General features: G+C 47.8%; 1 protein-coding gene across 3 annotated transcripts in view; it reads right to left on the bottom strand.

The window, feature by feature from the left end:
* Nucleotides 1–13,834, bottom strand: part of rnf31 (ring finger protein 31) — a 60,940-nt gene that overhangs the window by 16,184 nt on the left and 30,922 nt on the right. For all 3 annotated transcript variants that reach the window (XM_085438280.1, XM_085438281.1, XM_085438282.1), the window contains exons 14-17: nucleotides 12,107–12,313; nucleotides 11,836–12,009; nucleotides 8,815–8,913; nucleotides 6,183–6,272 (exon numbers count right to left, since the gene is read on the bottom strand). In XM_085438280.1, the coding sequence (XP_085294406.1) occupies nucleotides 6,183–6,272; nucleotides 8,815–8,913; nucleotides 11,836–12,009; nucleotides 12,107–12,313 (570 nt within the window). The remainder of the gene's footprint in view (nucleotides 1–6,182; nucleotides 6,273–8,814; nucleotides 8,914–11,835; nucleotides 12,010–12,106; nucleotides 12,314–13,834) is intronic.

Raw genomic sequence — 13,834 nt, 5'->3', positions numbered from 1 at the left:
AGTTAAATCTGTTGGTAAGATCACTGCCCTCTTCATTCAAAAACATGCAGACCTCCTCTCGAAGTTCAAAGAGCGTGGACGGCACCGTCCCACGTAACAGCAGGTGGAACTCACTGTGATGCAGAGCTGTGGCCGGAGCCCGTTTCTTCACACAGTGAGGAGAAAATCCAGGCTTTCACAGGTCGTGTTTTGATGCAGTTGACTGTGGCGACGACATCACTCATTATGTCATTCAGCTCAGGACTCAGCTGTTTAGACACTAGTGCTTCGCGGTGTATCTTACAGTGCGTCCGCTGCACATTGGGGGAGACGTGTTCGATTAACACTTGCAGCCCTCCTGGCTTCCCAGCCACAGCCGTCTGTGCAGATCCCCACACAGTCCTCGATGTTTTTGAACAGTTTCTCTGCGCTGGCTCTGGCAGGAACTTGTTTGCAGAAAAGCAATTCCTCCCTCAGCATCTTCATCAATGAATCTGACATACGTTATCAGCAAACAGTATTAATTCCTCCGTAACTGTGTGCGGTTTTTCACACAGTGCTCGGTAGGCAACTTTATAGGAGCTGAGCTGAGCATTGCCAGCACAGATGCAGCTTTAGTAAAGAGACACTGTTGAGCAGTTTTTGTCTGAAAAGGTCAGCTGACTTGTCTTTGTGCTCTGGATGTTTTGTCTCCAAGTGGCATCTTAGCTTGTTAGGCTTTTGTCATGGTCCTGGGTCGTGTGACCCAGTGTGTTATGCTTAACCTATTTTGATGTTTATTGTTTGCTTAGGTTCTTTAAGGTAGTCCAGCCCTTTTTGTAATTATGTCACCCTTGCATTACGTCTCCCTTGCCCTTCGTGTGTTTATGTCTGTGTGTCTTGTACTGTCAAGTTCATGCTGTCAGTTATGTCACCTCCCCCTGTACTACGTCTCCCCGGTTCATGTCTCATGTTTCCTGTTTTACTTTGAAGGCCTGCATTCACTGTCTGTGTATTCAGCTCACTCCTCCTGTCCTGTCGTTAAGTTCATGTGTGTCAGCTGCGTTCCCATGTGTGGCCACTTCCCCTGATCATCCCTCATGTGTATTTAGTCTCTGTGTTTCTTACAGTCTGTGTCGCGTCGTCTGTGTTATCTCCCCTACCCCTTGTCATAGTTTCCCAGCCTTAACTAGTCCTAGTTTGTACTTTGTTTAGCCATAGTTTTCCCAGTCTATGTTCAGGTTTTCCCTCAGTTGCTTTGCTGCCTTGTTCCTTAAGTTTTCGGCCCTAAATAAAGGCTCGCCTTCTGTTAAGTCCGGTTTTTGTGTCCTCACCTCTGTTTGCTCTTGGGTCCTCCACTCACTCCACACGGTCTGCCCCGGTGGCCTGTGACAGTACGACGCGACCAGTATGGACCCAGCGACACAGAGAAGGGAGGTCGTTCAGGCAGTGGAAGCGCTATGCTGTCAGTGGATGCAGCGTTCCGGGGAGGAGGATACGGAGGAGTTGCTTCACCCATTGCGGGTGAGCGTAACCGTGTTCCCCTGGCTATGGGAGGCGCTACCCCCCCTGATTTCTGATTACCTCCGCACCATCCTCCAACCCCATCCTCAGGAGCAGGCGCCCAGCGCACGGGCTGCGTCACCACCGTTCCGCTGTCACGCAACTTCCCCATCACCGCCTCCACCATCTTGCGGCTCCGGGGTGATTAAGGTTGGCTCACTGAGACTCGGGCGCAACCTGGGGTCGCTACCATCCATTCCTTCGTACACGAGCCGCTCACCCTCGCCGTTTCGTTCGGACTTCGCTTCTCCAGCCTCCTTTCTGGCACGGATGTGGTCGGAGGACGAGGAGCCAGCCGTCACGGCTATCAATGTTGTGTCAACAGCCGTTGCTAGGAGGAAGCGGCGCCCTCGTCGCCGCCGCACGTCAGCGCAGCCAGAGTCCGGGGTGTCGTCAGAGCAGTCGCCTGGGCTGGAACCGCTGGCCGAGGTCGCCTCCGAGTCCGCGTCAGCAGTGATTTTCGGCTCTGAGGAGATGTCCCCACAAATCACTGCCCAGGACGTTGCTGAACGGGAGCAGGTGGTTCTCGCGGAGCTGGAGGAGAAGCTCCGGTGGAAGCCGTGGCTGACCCCCGACTATGAGCAAGTCTTTCGGGGAACGCGCCTGGCTCTTGGGGGCCCGCGGAGCTGCCAGGGCCTGCCCCCTTTCACTTCCCCTGCAACCGGAGCTTCTGTCACCGCGTCGCCTTCAGGGAAGAGGCGACGGCGACGTCACCGTGGCGCCGCTCGGCAGCTGGAGGTTGGGGAGGGTCTCGTTTCATCTCGTGCCCCTTCCGACATGGAGGTGAGTGACTGTGCTTTTGCTCCACGTGTCTTTTCCATGGGCGAGATTATGCCCACTACTGAACTGCTGCCTTGCGGGCTCAGCCATAAGAGAGGCGATCGTATCAAAGAGCCAGAGTCCGTGCAAATATCTGTTTTACCGGCCAAGACTAAAGAGACTGTAAATGGACCAGCTGATAGTAACACTACGAGCAGCAAGACTGAAATTAAACAGCTAGAGAGGCCCCCCAAGGGTTGTAGAGTGTCTCAACATGAATGTTTAGCGTTTCCATGTGTGACCTGTGTTAACCACCACTCAATCACTGATGATGAGTCTGGGGGCATTCTTGTTGCTGGAAATGTGAGCAACACTGAGCGTGAACCATTAAGTGGGGTTTCCAGGAATTTTGATGTAGAAGCTCTTCATGTGGCCGTACAAGCGCCAACAGAAACCCTGCCAGTGTCATGTAGCGAGGATGGCAGGGCTGTGTCTACCTGTTCTGAGGGAGCAGATAAGGAAATTCGATACCATGTTAATGATTTAGAGAAACCAGAGACTGTTTCCTGTGTGGCTTATATAACTGAGCCTTTTGACTCCCAGTTGAATGCGTCTGAGAATTGTGACCATGAACCCACTCTAGTTGGTGAGGACGCCACTGTGAATTCTAGGCATGGGAACTTAGACCCAGTAATTAACCCACCTCCATTCCGTGAGGGCAGGGCACCTGTTTCCACCTCTGCCAGGAATAATTCAGTCCAGGACCTGAGACCAGGTGGCGAACTGATAAACAGTGAGTACATGGGCACGTTAGCCAAGAAGGTGTATTGTGTGTCTGAACATGCTCGGCCTGAGACAGTCATGACTCATGCTAGAGGGTCTATGGATAACCTGGACTGTGTTCTGGATGCTGTGGGAGATGAGCAAACTGTGTTAGCTGACCTGACTTTTTCCCTGAGCGACACTCTGTCGAAGTCATGTTATGAGTCAGAAGAAACTGTGTTTAGCTCCACAGCGAGGGCAGCCAAGGGCAGCAGAAGCCACGTTAATGGCTTAAAAGGACAAGGTTCTGTTTCAGGTGTTGCTCCCTCAGCCACACCCCATGAAGCTAATGTTCCCAAAGCTGAGATTGAAGTGCAGTCTACTTTGGTTTTCTGTGACATGACGAATAACATTGTATGTGTTACTGATCTTGACACTGGAAACGTACCCCTAGGCAATAATTCCACTAGCAGCCATGTGAATGTCATCCATGTGACCAAGTTTTCTCACATCAAGCCGGAGACAATGAACTCTGAGTTTAAAGATTCTAAGACTGTTGACTCAGGAGACATCGTGTTTTCAGAGTCTAACGCCGGTACTGTGAACATTAAAAGCGTTCACTTTCTTGACCCCTGTTTGAAGATTGCGGGTGCTAAGGACAGTTCTTCACCTGCCCTCTCAGAGCGTAGAGTTATGTCCCAGCGGTCTGTTTCGCCACAGGCTTCAGCCCGGCTACCTGCTCAGCTTCCAGGTCGGCATCCCACTCTGATGTTTGCTCAGCCACTTGTGCAGGCCCTGACACAAACACCTCCATGTCCACTTCAGCTCCCTGCCCGGTTAGCGGCTCAGCTCCCTGCCCAGTCAGCGGCTCAGCTCCCTGCCCAGTTCGCAGCCCGACCTGCACCTGTGGCTGGATGCCTGGGTGTGCCGCCTCGGCACCTCGCAGCACCCCCGCTGCTTCGTGCCTCGCCAGCTGGAGGGCCCGAGGAGCCCGTTCAGCTTCCTTCCACGTCTGCTGTACAGGCTGAGAAGCAGCCTGCTAGGAATGGCGTGAGCTTTCTCTCCGCCTCAGGCTGCCTTCTGCTTCAGCCGTCTCTTCCAGCTGGAGGGCCCGAGGAGCCCGTTCAGCCTCACGCCGTGTCAGCTGGAGGGCCCGAGGAGCCCGTCCAGCACCATGCCACGTCTGCTGGGGGGCCCGAGGAGCCCATCCGGCCTCAAGCCACGTCAGCTGGAGGGCCCGAGGAGCCCGTCCAGCAACCTTCCTTGTCAGCTGGGGGTTCAGGAGAACCGCACCGGCCTCGTGCCACGTCAGCTGGAGGGCCCGAGGAGCCCGTCCAGCCATCTTCTGCTTCTGCTTCGCCTGATCCGGCTTCTGCTCCTGCTTCGCCTGATCCGGCTTCAGCTCCTGCTTCGCCGTCGCCTGGTCCAACCTCTGCGTCAGCTCCTGCTTCGCCGTCGTCTGGTCCTGCCTCGACTGGTCCTGTGCCCACCGGGCCTCGGCCAGTGCGCCTTACACTGGAGAGCCACCGCTGCCTTCCGCGCGGTCGGCCCCCTGAGCTGCTCCGCCGTCCCCTTCGCCGCCGCCGTTGCCACCCACACGGCTGGCCTCCTGACCGGCTCTGTCACCTGTGGCGCCCGCCTGGTCGGCCCCCCGACCATATGACCCTCGAACTCTTGTGCCCGCGGGCTCCGGGTCGGCCTCCCGAACCGCACCGCCACTGCCTCTCACATGGACGGCCTCCTGATGGGGGATGGCGTGGCCTGTTGGGTTGCCAACCCCCGGGTCGGCCGCCTGAACTCGTAAACTGTGGGCTGGTGTGTTGCCGCCCTCCGGGCCGACCCCCTGAACTATGTCTGGCCTGTTGTCACGTGCTCCAGTGTTTTCTGTTGGCTTTTTTTTTTTCTCTTGTTCTGGTCCCTCCGTCCTGGTCCCCCGCCGCCCGCCCGGGCTCGGTGGTCTGTTTCTTTTGGTTTGGGCTGTCTGGAGCCAGCCCTTGGTGGGGGGGTGGTGTCATGGTCCTGGGTCGTGTGACCCAGTGTGTTATGCTTAACCTATTTTGATGTTTATTGTTTGCTTAGGTTCTTTAAGGTAGTCCAGCCCTTTTTGTAATTATGTCACCCTTGCATTACGTCTCCCTTGCCCTTCGTGTGTTTATGTCTGTGTGTCTTGTACTGTCAAGTTCATGCTGTCAGTTATGTCACCTCCCCCTGTACTACGTCTCCCCGGTTCATGTCTCATGTTTCCTGTTTTACTTTGAAGGCCTGCATTCACTGTCTGTGTATTCAGCTCACTCCTCCTGTCCTGTCGTTAAGTTCATGTGTGTCAGCTGCGTTCCCATGTGTGGCCACTTCCCCTGATCATCCCTCATGTGTATTTAGTCTCTGTGTTTCTTACAGTCTGTGTCGCGTCGTCTGTGTTATCTCCCCTACCCCTTGTCATAGTTTCCCAGCCTTAACTAGTCCTAGTTTGTACTTTGTTTAGCCATAGTTTTCCCAGTCTATGTTCAGGTTTTCCCTCAGTTGCTTTGCTGCCTTGTTCCTTAAGTTTTCGGCCCTAAATAAAGGCTCGCCTTCTGTTAAGTCCGGTTTTTGTGTCCTCACCTCTGTTTGCTCTTGGGTCCTCCACTCACTCCACACGGTCTGCCCCGGTGGCCTGTGACAGCTTTAAACTGTCACAAGCTTGCACTTTAAGACAGACGACACACTGCTGCCTCTCCTCATCACCCACCGCTGTGCAGGTGAAGCCAAAGGCGAGATATGCTTTATCATATTTTATAGTCTTTGGCTTGGAAGCAAATTTGATGATGCTTCATCCCCGTCAAAACCCGTCCATTATGCTAGCAAGGCCCAAGCATTCTTTTTTCTTTCTTTATTCATACCAGCCCCCCCCCATATCGCACACTGTTATTATGTTTTCCCCACTATGAGGGGGAAATGTAATGATTCCTTCAGTTTCGTATTTTTGGACTATTTAGGACATAACTTTAATGTTAAGGTTCTTAAAAGAGTTGTGAAGAGCAGATGTGCTTGGAATGTCATATTTTTATGGCTTAACAAATGGATAAGACTGCAGCTCTGCAGAAAAAGTGAAACCAAACATAAAGTGGTAAGAAAACAAGAATACACAAAGAGAAACTTACAGGCTTTTTACAGTGAGCACAGAAACTGTTTCGACATTGAAAACAGGTGACCTTCAACTGGTCTCCATCATAGATGAATCCATATGAGCACTGAGGAGAACAAACACGAGAAGGGAAAGGAGAGGACAAGATAGAAATTTCATTGTACAATAACACTATAACGCAATCATAGTCCATGAAAATGACTTCTTGTATTCGGTTGAGTTGTTTAAGTAAAAAGGTGTTTTTAATTAAATCATTTCAATGGATCTTGAAAGCTCCATGACACAGAGTGCACAGACTCTCATGTAGTTACCAAGCACTCTGCAAGCAAGAACACAGGGTAAGATTAATTCATTCATTACAGCCTTTTCAAAATAAATTGCTGAACTAATAACTGGCAATGAGTCAGTCATATTGTTGAGGAAGAATTTTGTCCCACTCTTTGCAGAATTGTTTTAATTCAGCCACATTGGGGTGTGTGAGCATTTTTAAAGGTTATGCCAAATAGGAACATTTTTCTTCATTTGTAGATACTGACCCTGTGCACGAGAAAATGCTAACTTCCTGGTTTGAGACCGGATGTGGGGTTGTATATTTCCGGTAGCTTTACTTTGCGGTCAATCGCTACTGCGAAGATATCCTCCAAAACCATGTCCAAAACTCGAAAACGGAAAGATTGCGTTAAGTTACAAAGAGCAGAGGTGGGAACACTCACCGCTGTTGTGTTATACAAAATCTAATGATCAGTTTTGATGTTTAAAGCGTTTAGATCGATCAGTTGTTTACATCACTCAACACAAGCAGAACTGCATCACTGCAGCAGAAGACACATCGTCCACATTCAGAAGCACATCTCTGTATCGTGACTGGTCTTATGATTTAAACAGGCAAATGTTCAGCATTCAAACTACAGGTGAAGAATAGTCAAACCAGATGTTTCCCCCATAATGTCGAGATCAGCTAGTCAAGTACACACCTACACAGCATATTAACAAACCGTGAAAAAAGCCACACAAAAAAATGAATGACTGCTGGTAAAGGTTTCTATACATTAGTATGTACGAAGGGTATGTTGTGACTTGCCTTCAAAATTACAGTGGTCCCTCGCTATAACGCGGTTCACCTTTCACCTCGCTGTTTCGCAGATTTTTTAGTGCAAGTTTGCACGTTTTTTTTACGTCACATTGTGTCCTGCGTCCTGATCGCTGCAGACGATCTCCTCCGTGACGTCTCTCCTGTACAGTACAGAATCGCTGCATCGATCGCTAGCAGTGTGACTCTGAAGTGCAGTGCTTTATGTCCACGATGTCCACCAAACGTTTTGCACCGTCAAAAAATAAAATCGGCTACTTGATTTCACCTATCCTGGTTATTTTTAGAACATAACACCTGCGATAAACGAGGGACAGCTGAGAAATATAACATTTGAATCCCTTTTCTCTTTTGCTCTGAGGCGCGGGGAAAAAATATCAACAAGTCGATGAACATCATTTACAGATATATTGGGTAAATGCCCGAGACATCTATAGAAATGTAAATCGCCGCTTGATTCATTCATTTGCTAAACTTGTTTTGGATCGTAAACCAGGCGCGAATAGGACACCGGAAACAAAGCTCCCCACAGGAGTTTCCGCACCGGAAGTAGCATATGCTAACGTGCACATAGTCCATTGGCTCTCATTATGGTTTACTGGAGTCCCAGTGCCTCTGAAATGGTTCTGTACCCTGTTCCAGACTGACAGACATCAGTGACTTTGTTTCTCACCTGCTTTCCTTCTCATTTTTAACCCTGTCATGTCTAGTACAGCAGTGAAATTGGGGAAGAGGTAAATATTTTTCCCAGCACTGGAGTTACATATAGAACCTTCTCCCTGTGAGCCATTGTGATGGGAGTGTTGGGGTCTGTTTTGCATCTGTGTCACGGACTCTGAAGTTAGTGTTCATCCTCCAGCTTCACTGTGTTTATGTCATGCTAAAATAGCTGTGTCGCTAGTGATCACGTAGCACATCATCATGTACCAGCTAGCCAAACTTCAGTAACCCTACAAACGTCACTGCTGTTTAGTTTTCTGTCTTCATTTATGTTGGAAGTGATAACAGAGCTGTACGTTTGAATTTGTTTCTGAACTCCCTCAGTCAGGACATGCTATATTGTATTTAGATGGAAGCTAGCGAGCTAACTTCCTGCTAACTTCTAACTCTGTCAAATGTCATAAATTCCGTTTTCATGGATGCCTGGATGTTAAACTCAATTGTTACACCTGGTAGAGCAGAACGCTGATCATTTTATTACAGATGGAAGAATTTAGACAATTTTTCAACTCTCAGTGATGCCGCAGTGATCGTTTGACCTATGAACCTGCAGCAGAGTTTGGGCCCAGGCACGGCTAATGACGTCAGACTTAAAGACTATAGCTTCCATCTGGGAAAAGTGAGCTCTTCACTGGTCACCAATTCAATTTCAAAGTTTGCAAAACTACTTACTGCACTATTGTTTCATATAAAGAAAATTGAATCTTTAACACATGTGAAGCATCAATAATCCAAAAACGTGTACTCAAACTTGCATCACTTTTAAATAGAAATTAAGTAATTACATTAAGTAATTTGTTCATTGAGATTTTGTTGCAAATATTGATCCTGTACTCACGTGACAGCACCAGAGAAATTTGGGGTCCTTGATTAAAGCCTGCTCTGTCAGCTTCTTGTGAAAAAGCTCGTAGACTTCTGGCTCTAGACACTCTCGCAGCTGTGAAGACCAAGTTTTAGAACGTTAACTTCACAGAATGTACATGTAAAGACTGATTTACCTGTCACGACTAGTCCTGTTCTTCCTGTAAAAACATTTGTACAGAGTAGAAGATCTCTGGAAGATCTTCACCAAGTATGGTGTCGGTCACTCTTTCCCAGGTTTTACTCATACTGCAAACAATGCGTTGTATGTTTGTCACTCTTAAATATGAACACCTTTAATAAAATAACACAAGTAAAGACAAAATGCCGTTTCTAAGTGACGTGTTTCTTATTAAGAGGAAAAAAATCCAGACATACGGCGGTGGGTGAAAAAACTCTTGCCCCCTAATAACTGGTTGAGGCAAAAACTGCAATCAGGAGTTTCAAATAAGTTGTTAGGATGCCTGGGTCGTTGTCCCAGGGTTTTTGAGTTTATTATATTATTTATTATTTCTAGTCTTGCTTTCTTTGAGTTCTGTCTTATGGTTTATGTCTGTCTTCTCTAGTTGCTCTGTCTCCCCTGTCAGCTGTATCCCCTTGTCTAGTTGGCGTCTCTGTGTATCCTTAGTTGCTATATCCCCGTGTCCAGTCAGTGTCTGTGTCTGCCCTGGTCCCACGTCTCTGTTCCCTCTGTTGCAGTGCGTGCGAGTCTGTGTCTTTAGTTCAGTTTGTGTCATGTTTCCTGTTTTATTTTGAAGGTCCTTGTCTGAGGTTAATGTATCTGGTTTTGCTTCCCCTTGTCTCGTTAGGCCTGATTTGCCCCAGCTGTGTTTCCCTCCTGTTATTCATTCCCAGATTGCTCCCTCTGTGTATTTAAGCCCTGTGTTTCTCGGTGTCTGTGTCGCGATTTACCGTTTATTTTGCTGTGTGTTCTGTCAGTCCTCTGGTTTAAGTTTAGTTTGATTTTTTCCAGTTATGTTATATTTTGAGTTTTACATTAAAGCTGTTTTGAGTTCACGACTGTCTCCGGAGTCTGCACCTTGGGTCCTATTCCTGTCTGAACACAGCCACACATAACATAACTGGCATGAGTCGTTAACAGCGCTGTGGAGGAATTTCGGCCCACTTGTCTTTGCAAAATTGTTGTAATTCAGCCAAACTGGAAGGTTTTTGAGATTGAACCTTTTTAAGGTCGTGCCATGGCATCGCAATCATGTTCAGATCAGAACAGTGACTCCAAAGTCTTCATTTTGTTTTTCTTCAGCGACTCTGAGGTGGACTTGCTGGTGTGTTTCGGATCATTGTCCTGCTGCAGAACAGAAGTGCACTTCAGCTTGAGGTCATGAACAGATGGCTGGACATTTTCCTCCAGGATGTTTTGCTAGACAGCAGAGTTCATGGTTCCATTTACCACAACAAGTCTTCAGGTCCTGAGGCAGCCCCAGACCATCACACTACCACCACCATATTTTACTGTTGGTGTAATGTTCCTTTTCTGAAATGCTGTGCTACTTTCACTCCAGATGAAATGGCACATCACACTTTCCAAAAAGTTAAAGTTTTGTCTTGTCAGTCCGGAGAATATTCATCAATCATCAAGATGTTTTCTGGCAAAACTGAGACGAGCCTTTATGTTCCTATTGAGTCAGTCCTGGTGTAACTTTGGTCAGCCGGCCACTCCTGGAAAGGTTCACCACTGTTCCATGTTTTCACCATTTCTATGTTTTTATACTTATTTTTTATACAAGAGATATCAATTACTTATGTTCTCATTTGTTCCTGAATTTCCTTGGATCACAGCAGGATGTCTGGTCCTGTTTAAGTCTTATTTAAGAGATTTCTTAAAGTGGTTTTAATTTTTAATCACTTTTTTCCACACAGGGCCACAATAATAATAATAATAATTATTATTATTATCATAACAATAATACTAACACCCTCATTTTGTGTTTACTTGTGTCATCTTTGTCTAATATTTAAATTTGTATGATGATCTGAAATATTTCAGTGTGACAAACATACAAAAAATAGGACCTCAGGAATGAGGCAAACACCTTCTCACACCACTGTGAATAAAAACTGGTGCTGACAGTCACAATCACAGGTATTAATATAATATTAATACTTCATTTCACCCTTTGTCTCCAGTAATAGAAATATAAAGATTCCAGACCTCAACACTGATTGTAACGCACTAACTCTAACACAGGTGTTCCACAGACTGACCTGGACATGCACTGCATTAGGACATAATGATATGACCAAAATGAAAGTGATTACTACCCCTCTCTTACAATATTACTCTCATGAATGTAAAAAAATCGGAATAAAAATTAAAGTTCTGTATAATTAGTAAGCCTAGAAAAACAATATTGCAATAACTAAAGATACATGTCGTGTACATGTTCAGGTTTTTGATATTTTATGGGCAGAACTATAATCGATGACATAAATAATAATCTGAGAAAGGAATGAAAATATGTTTTACTGTTAAACAGGAGAAAAAACATAATCAGTCCCTCCAAAACTTGCAGGAAACAGCATTTTGAAACTGCTGCTCAGCAGCCTGTAATTCATTTTCAACCCAAACAGCAAAGTTAGATGTTGTTTGTCAACTGAATTTTCTGGCAACCAAACGTTTGTGTACAAGAATGTTGGTACATTAACCTCTTGTATATTTTGTACATTGTCCAAAATATTGGATTGGAAATAAACTCAAAGAAGTAGAGACACTAAATCGTACCCTGCTCAGCTAACAGCTAACAGAGTGAAGCCAATGTTCTGCTCATTAATATAACATCAAGACATTTAATCCATTTTAGAAAAGCTCTGCAGAGAAACAACAACTGAGCAAAGAAAAAACAAAAAAATGCAGTTCATTGTTTTACTGAACTGTAAGTGATGGCAGGCTTTATAGTTGTGGTTGACAAGATGACAATGTAGCAGTCAGAGAGAGGAGAGACATTCTCATTCCTTTCCCGGTTTATTTGCTTCCTACCTGGATGTCCAGGGTGGAGAAGTAGCTGTTGAGGTGTTCGGGGTCATTGATGTCAGGCTCCCAACAGACTGGACACACCATGTCTCTGATGTGTTTGTCCCTTACAGCGATGGTAAAGTGCTGCTGAAAACAACCACAGCACACAGAGCACTGACACGACGTGAGAGACTGCATCTGAGAAGGGGAGGTGGGAGGAAGTAGAAAATCAAGAAATGGAAATCATTCAGAAAATTATTTAGTGACTCAAAAGCATCTGTCAAGTAACCCTAACTTTGCTGTGAGGGAAAACCGAGAGGCAGATGGGACATTCTTTGGCGAGCACTCGCTTGATAAATTCCCTGTCGTGGGACTCTTGCACTGCCTGCACCACATCTTCTAGGGAATAGGGGGCGCTGTGCTCCAGAAGAAGCGACAGTGCCAGCTCACAGCGACCCCAGCTGGGTAGATCGTAGACTGCTAGAAGCCACCGACATACACGCTGAAAAAACAATAAAATCATGTTAAAATAGACTTCACATTTTCTACCAGTAATGCCAAACATGGTGTCTTTGTAAAGTACTGTGTAACAGTTGCAAGTCACTCCTCATTTCTGTGAAGAGAAGCCTGAAGGCCTGAAGGCTTCTCTTCACTGGCTTCCTGTTAAATCTGGAGTCTTAAATAACTAATCCCCAAAAGTGGATTTTGTTCATCTGGACGTAGCGTTTTCAGTGGGAGAAATAATTTGTTACTCATCCAAATGACTTCTTCAGTCTCAGCTGACTGATCCAGCTAAATCCAGTGGAGTGGTTTGGTTTAAACTAGATTAAAGCCAACAATGGTCTTAAAAAATTCTATATTTTAAAATAAAATGATCTCCTCCTTGAATCGCTACCTTATCGTGGTGGAGGGGTTTGTGTGTCCCAGGGATCCCAGGGGCTATGTTGTCTGGGGGCTTTTGCCCCCTGGTAGGGTCTCCCATGGCAAATTGGTCCTGGGTGAGGGACCAGACAAAGAGCGATTCAGAAGACCCTTATGAAAAGAATATCGAGGGAACAGTTTAACCTGCCCGGGATAGGGTTACCGGGGCCCCGCCCTGGAGCCAGGCCCGGGGAGGGTGCCCGAGGGCGAGCGTCTGGTGGCCGGGCCTTAGTCCATGGGGCCCGGCCGGGCACAGCCCGAAGAGGAGACATGGGCCCATCCTCCCGCAGGCCCACCACCCGCAGGAGGCGCGCCATAGGGGTCGGGTGCATTGTGTGCCGGGTGGCGGCCAGGAGCGGAGGCCCTGGCGGACTGACCCCCGGCTGCCAAGACTGGCAATAGGGACATGGAATGTCACCTCTCTGGTGGGGAAGGAGCCTGAGTTAGTGCGTGAGGTTGAGAGGTACCGGCTAGATATAGTCGGGCTCACCTCTACGCATGGCTTGGGCTCTGGAACCAGTCCCCTAGAGAGGGGCTGGACTCTGTCTCAGTCTGGAGTTGCCCCTGGTGAGAGGCGGCGGGCTGGGGTGGGTATTCTAATATCTCCTCGGCTTGCTGCCGGTACGTTGGGGTTTTTCCCGGTGGACGAGAGGGTTTGTTCCCTGCACCTTAGGGTCGGGGAACGGGTCCTGACTGTCATCTGCGCTTATGCTCCGAGTTCGGAGTACCCAGCCTTCTTAGAGTCCCTGGGGGGGGGGGGGGGGGTGCTGGATGGAGGGTGCTCCACCTGGAGACTCTGTTGTCCTGCTGGGAGACTTCAATGCTCACGTGGGTAACGACAGCGAGACCTGGAGGGGCGTGATTGGGAGGAACGGCCTCCCTGATCTGAACCCGAGCGGTGCTTTGTTATTGGACTTCTGTGCTAATCACAGTTTGGCCATAACGAACACCCTGTTCGAACATAAGAGTGTCCATAAGTGCACGTGGCACCAGGACGCTCTAGGCCGTAGGTCGATGATCGATTTTGTAATCGTATCACCAGACCTGCGACCATATGTTCTGGACACTCGGGTAAAGAGAGGGGCTGAGCTGTCAACTGATC

The sequence above is a fragment of the Copadichromis virginalis genome, linkage group LG18 (assembly GCF_057382275.1).
Source record: "Copadichromis virginalis isolate Kocher_CV1m ecotype Utaka linkage group LG18, C_Virginalis_male_GT1.1, whole genome shotgun sequence".
Taxonomy (NCBI): Eukaryota; Metazoa; Chordata; class Actinopteri; order Cichliformes; family Cichlidae; genus Copadichromis; species Copadichromis virginalis.
Note: the sequence above shows the minus strand (reverse complement) of the source record. Positions and strands in the feature narration are given on the sequence as shown.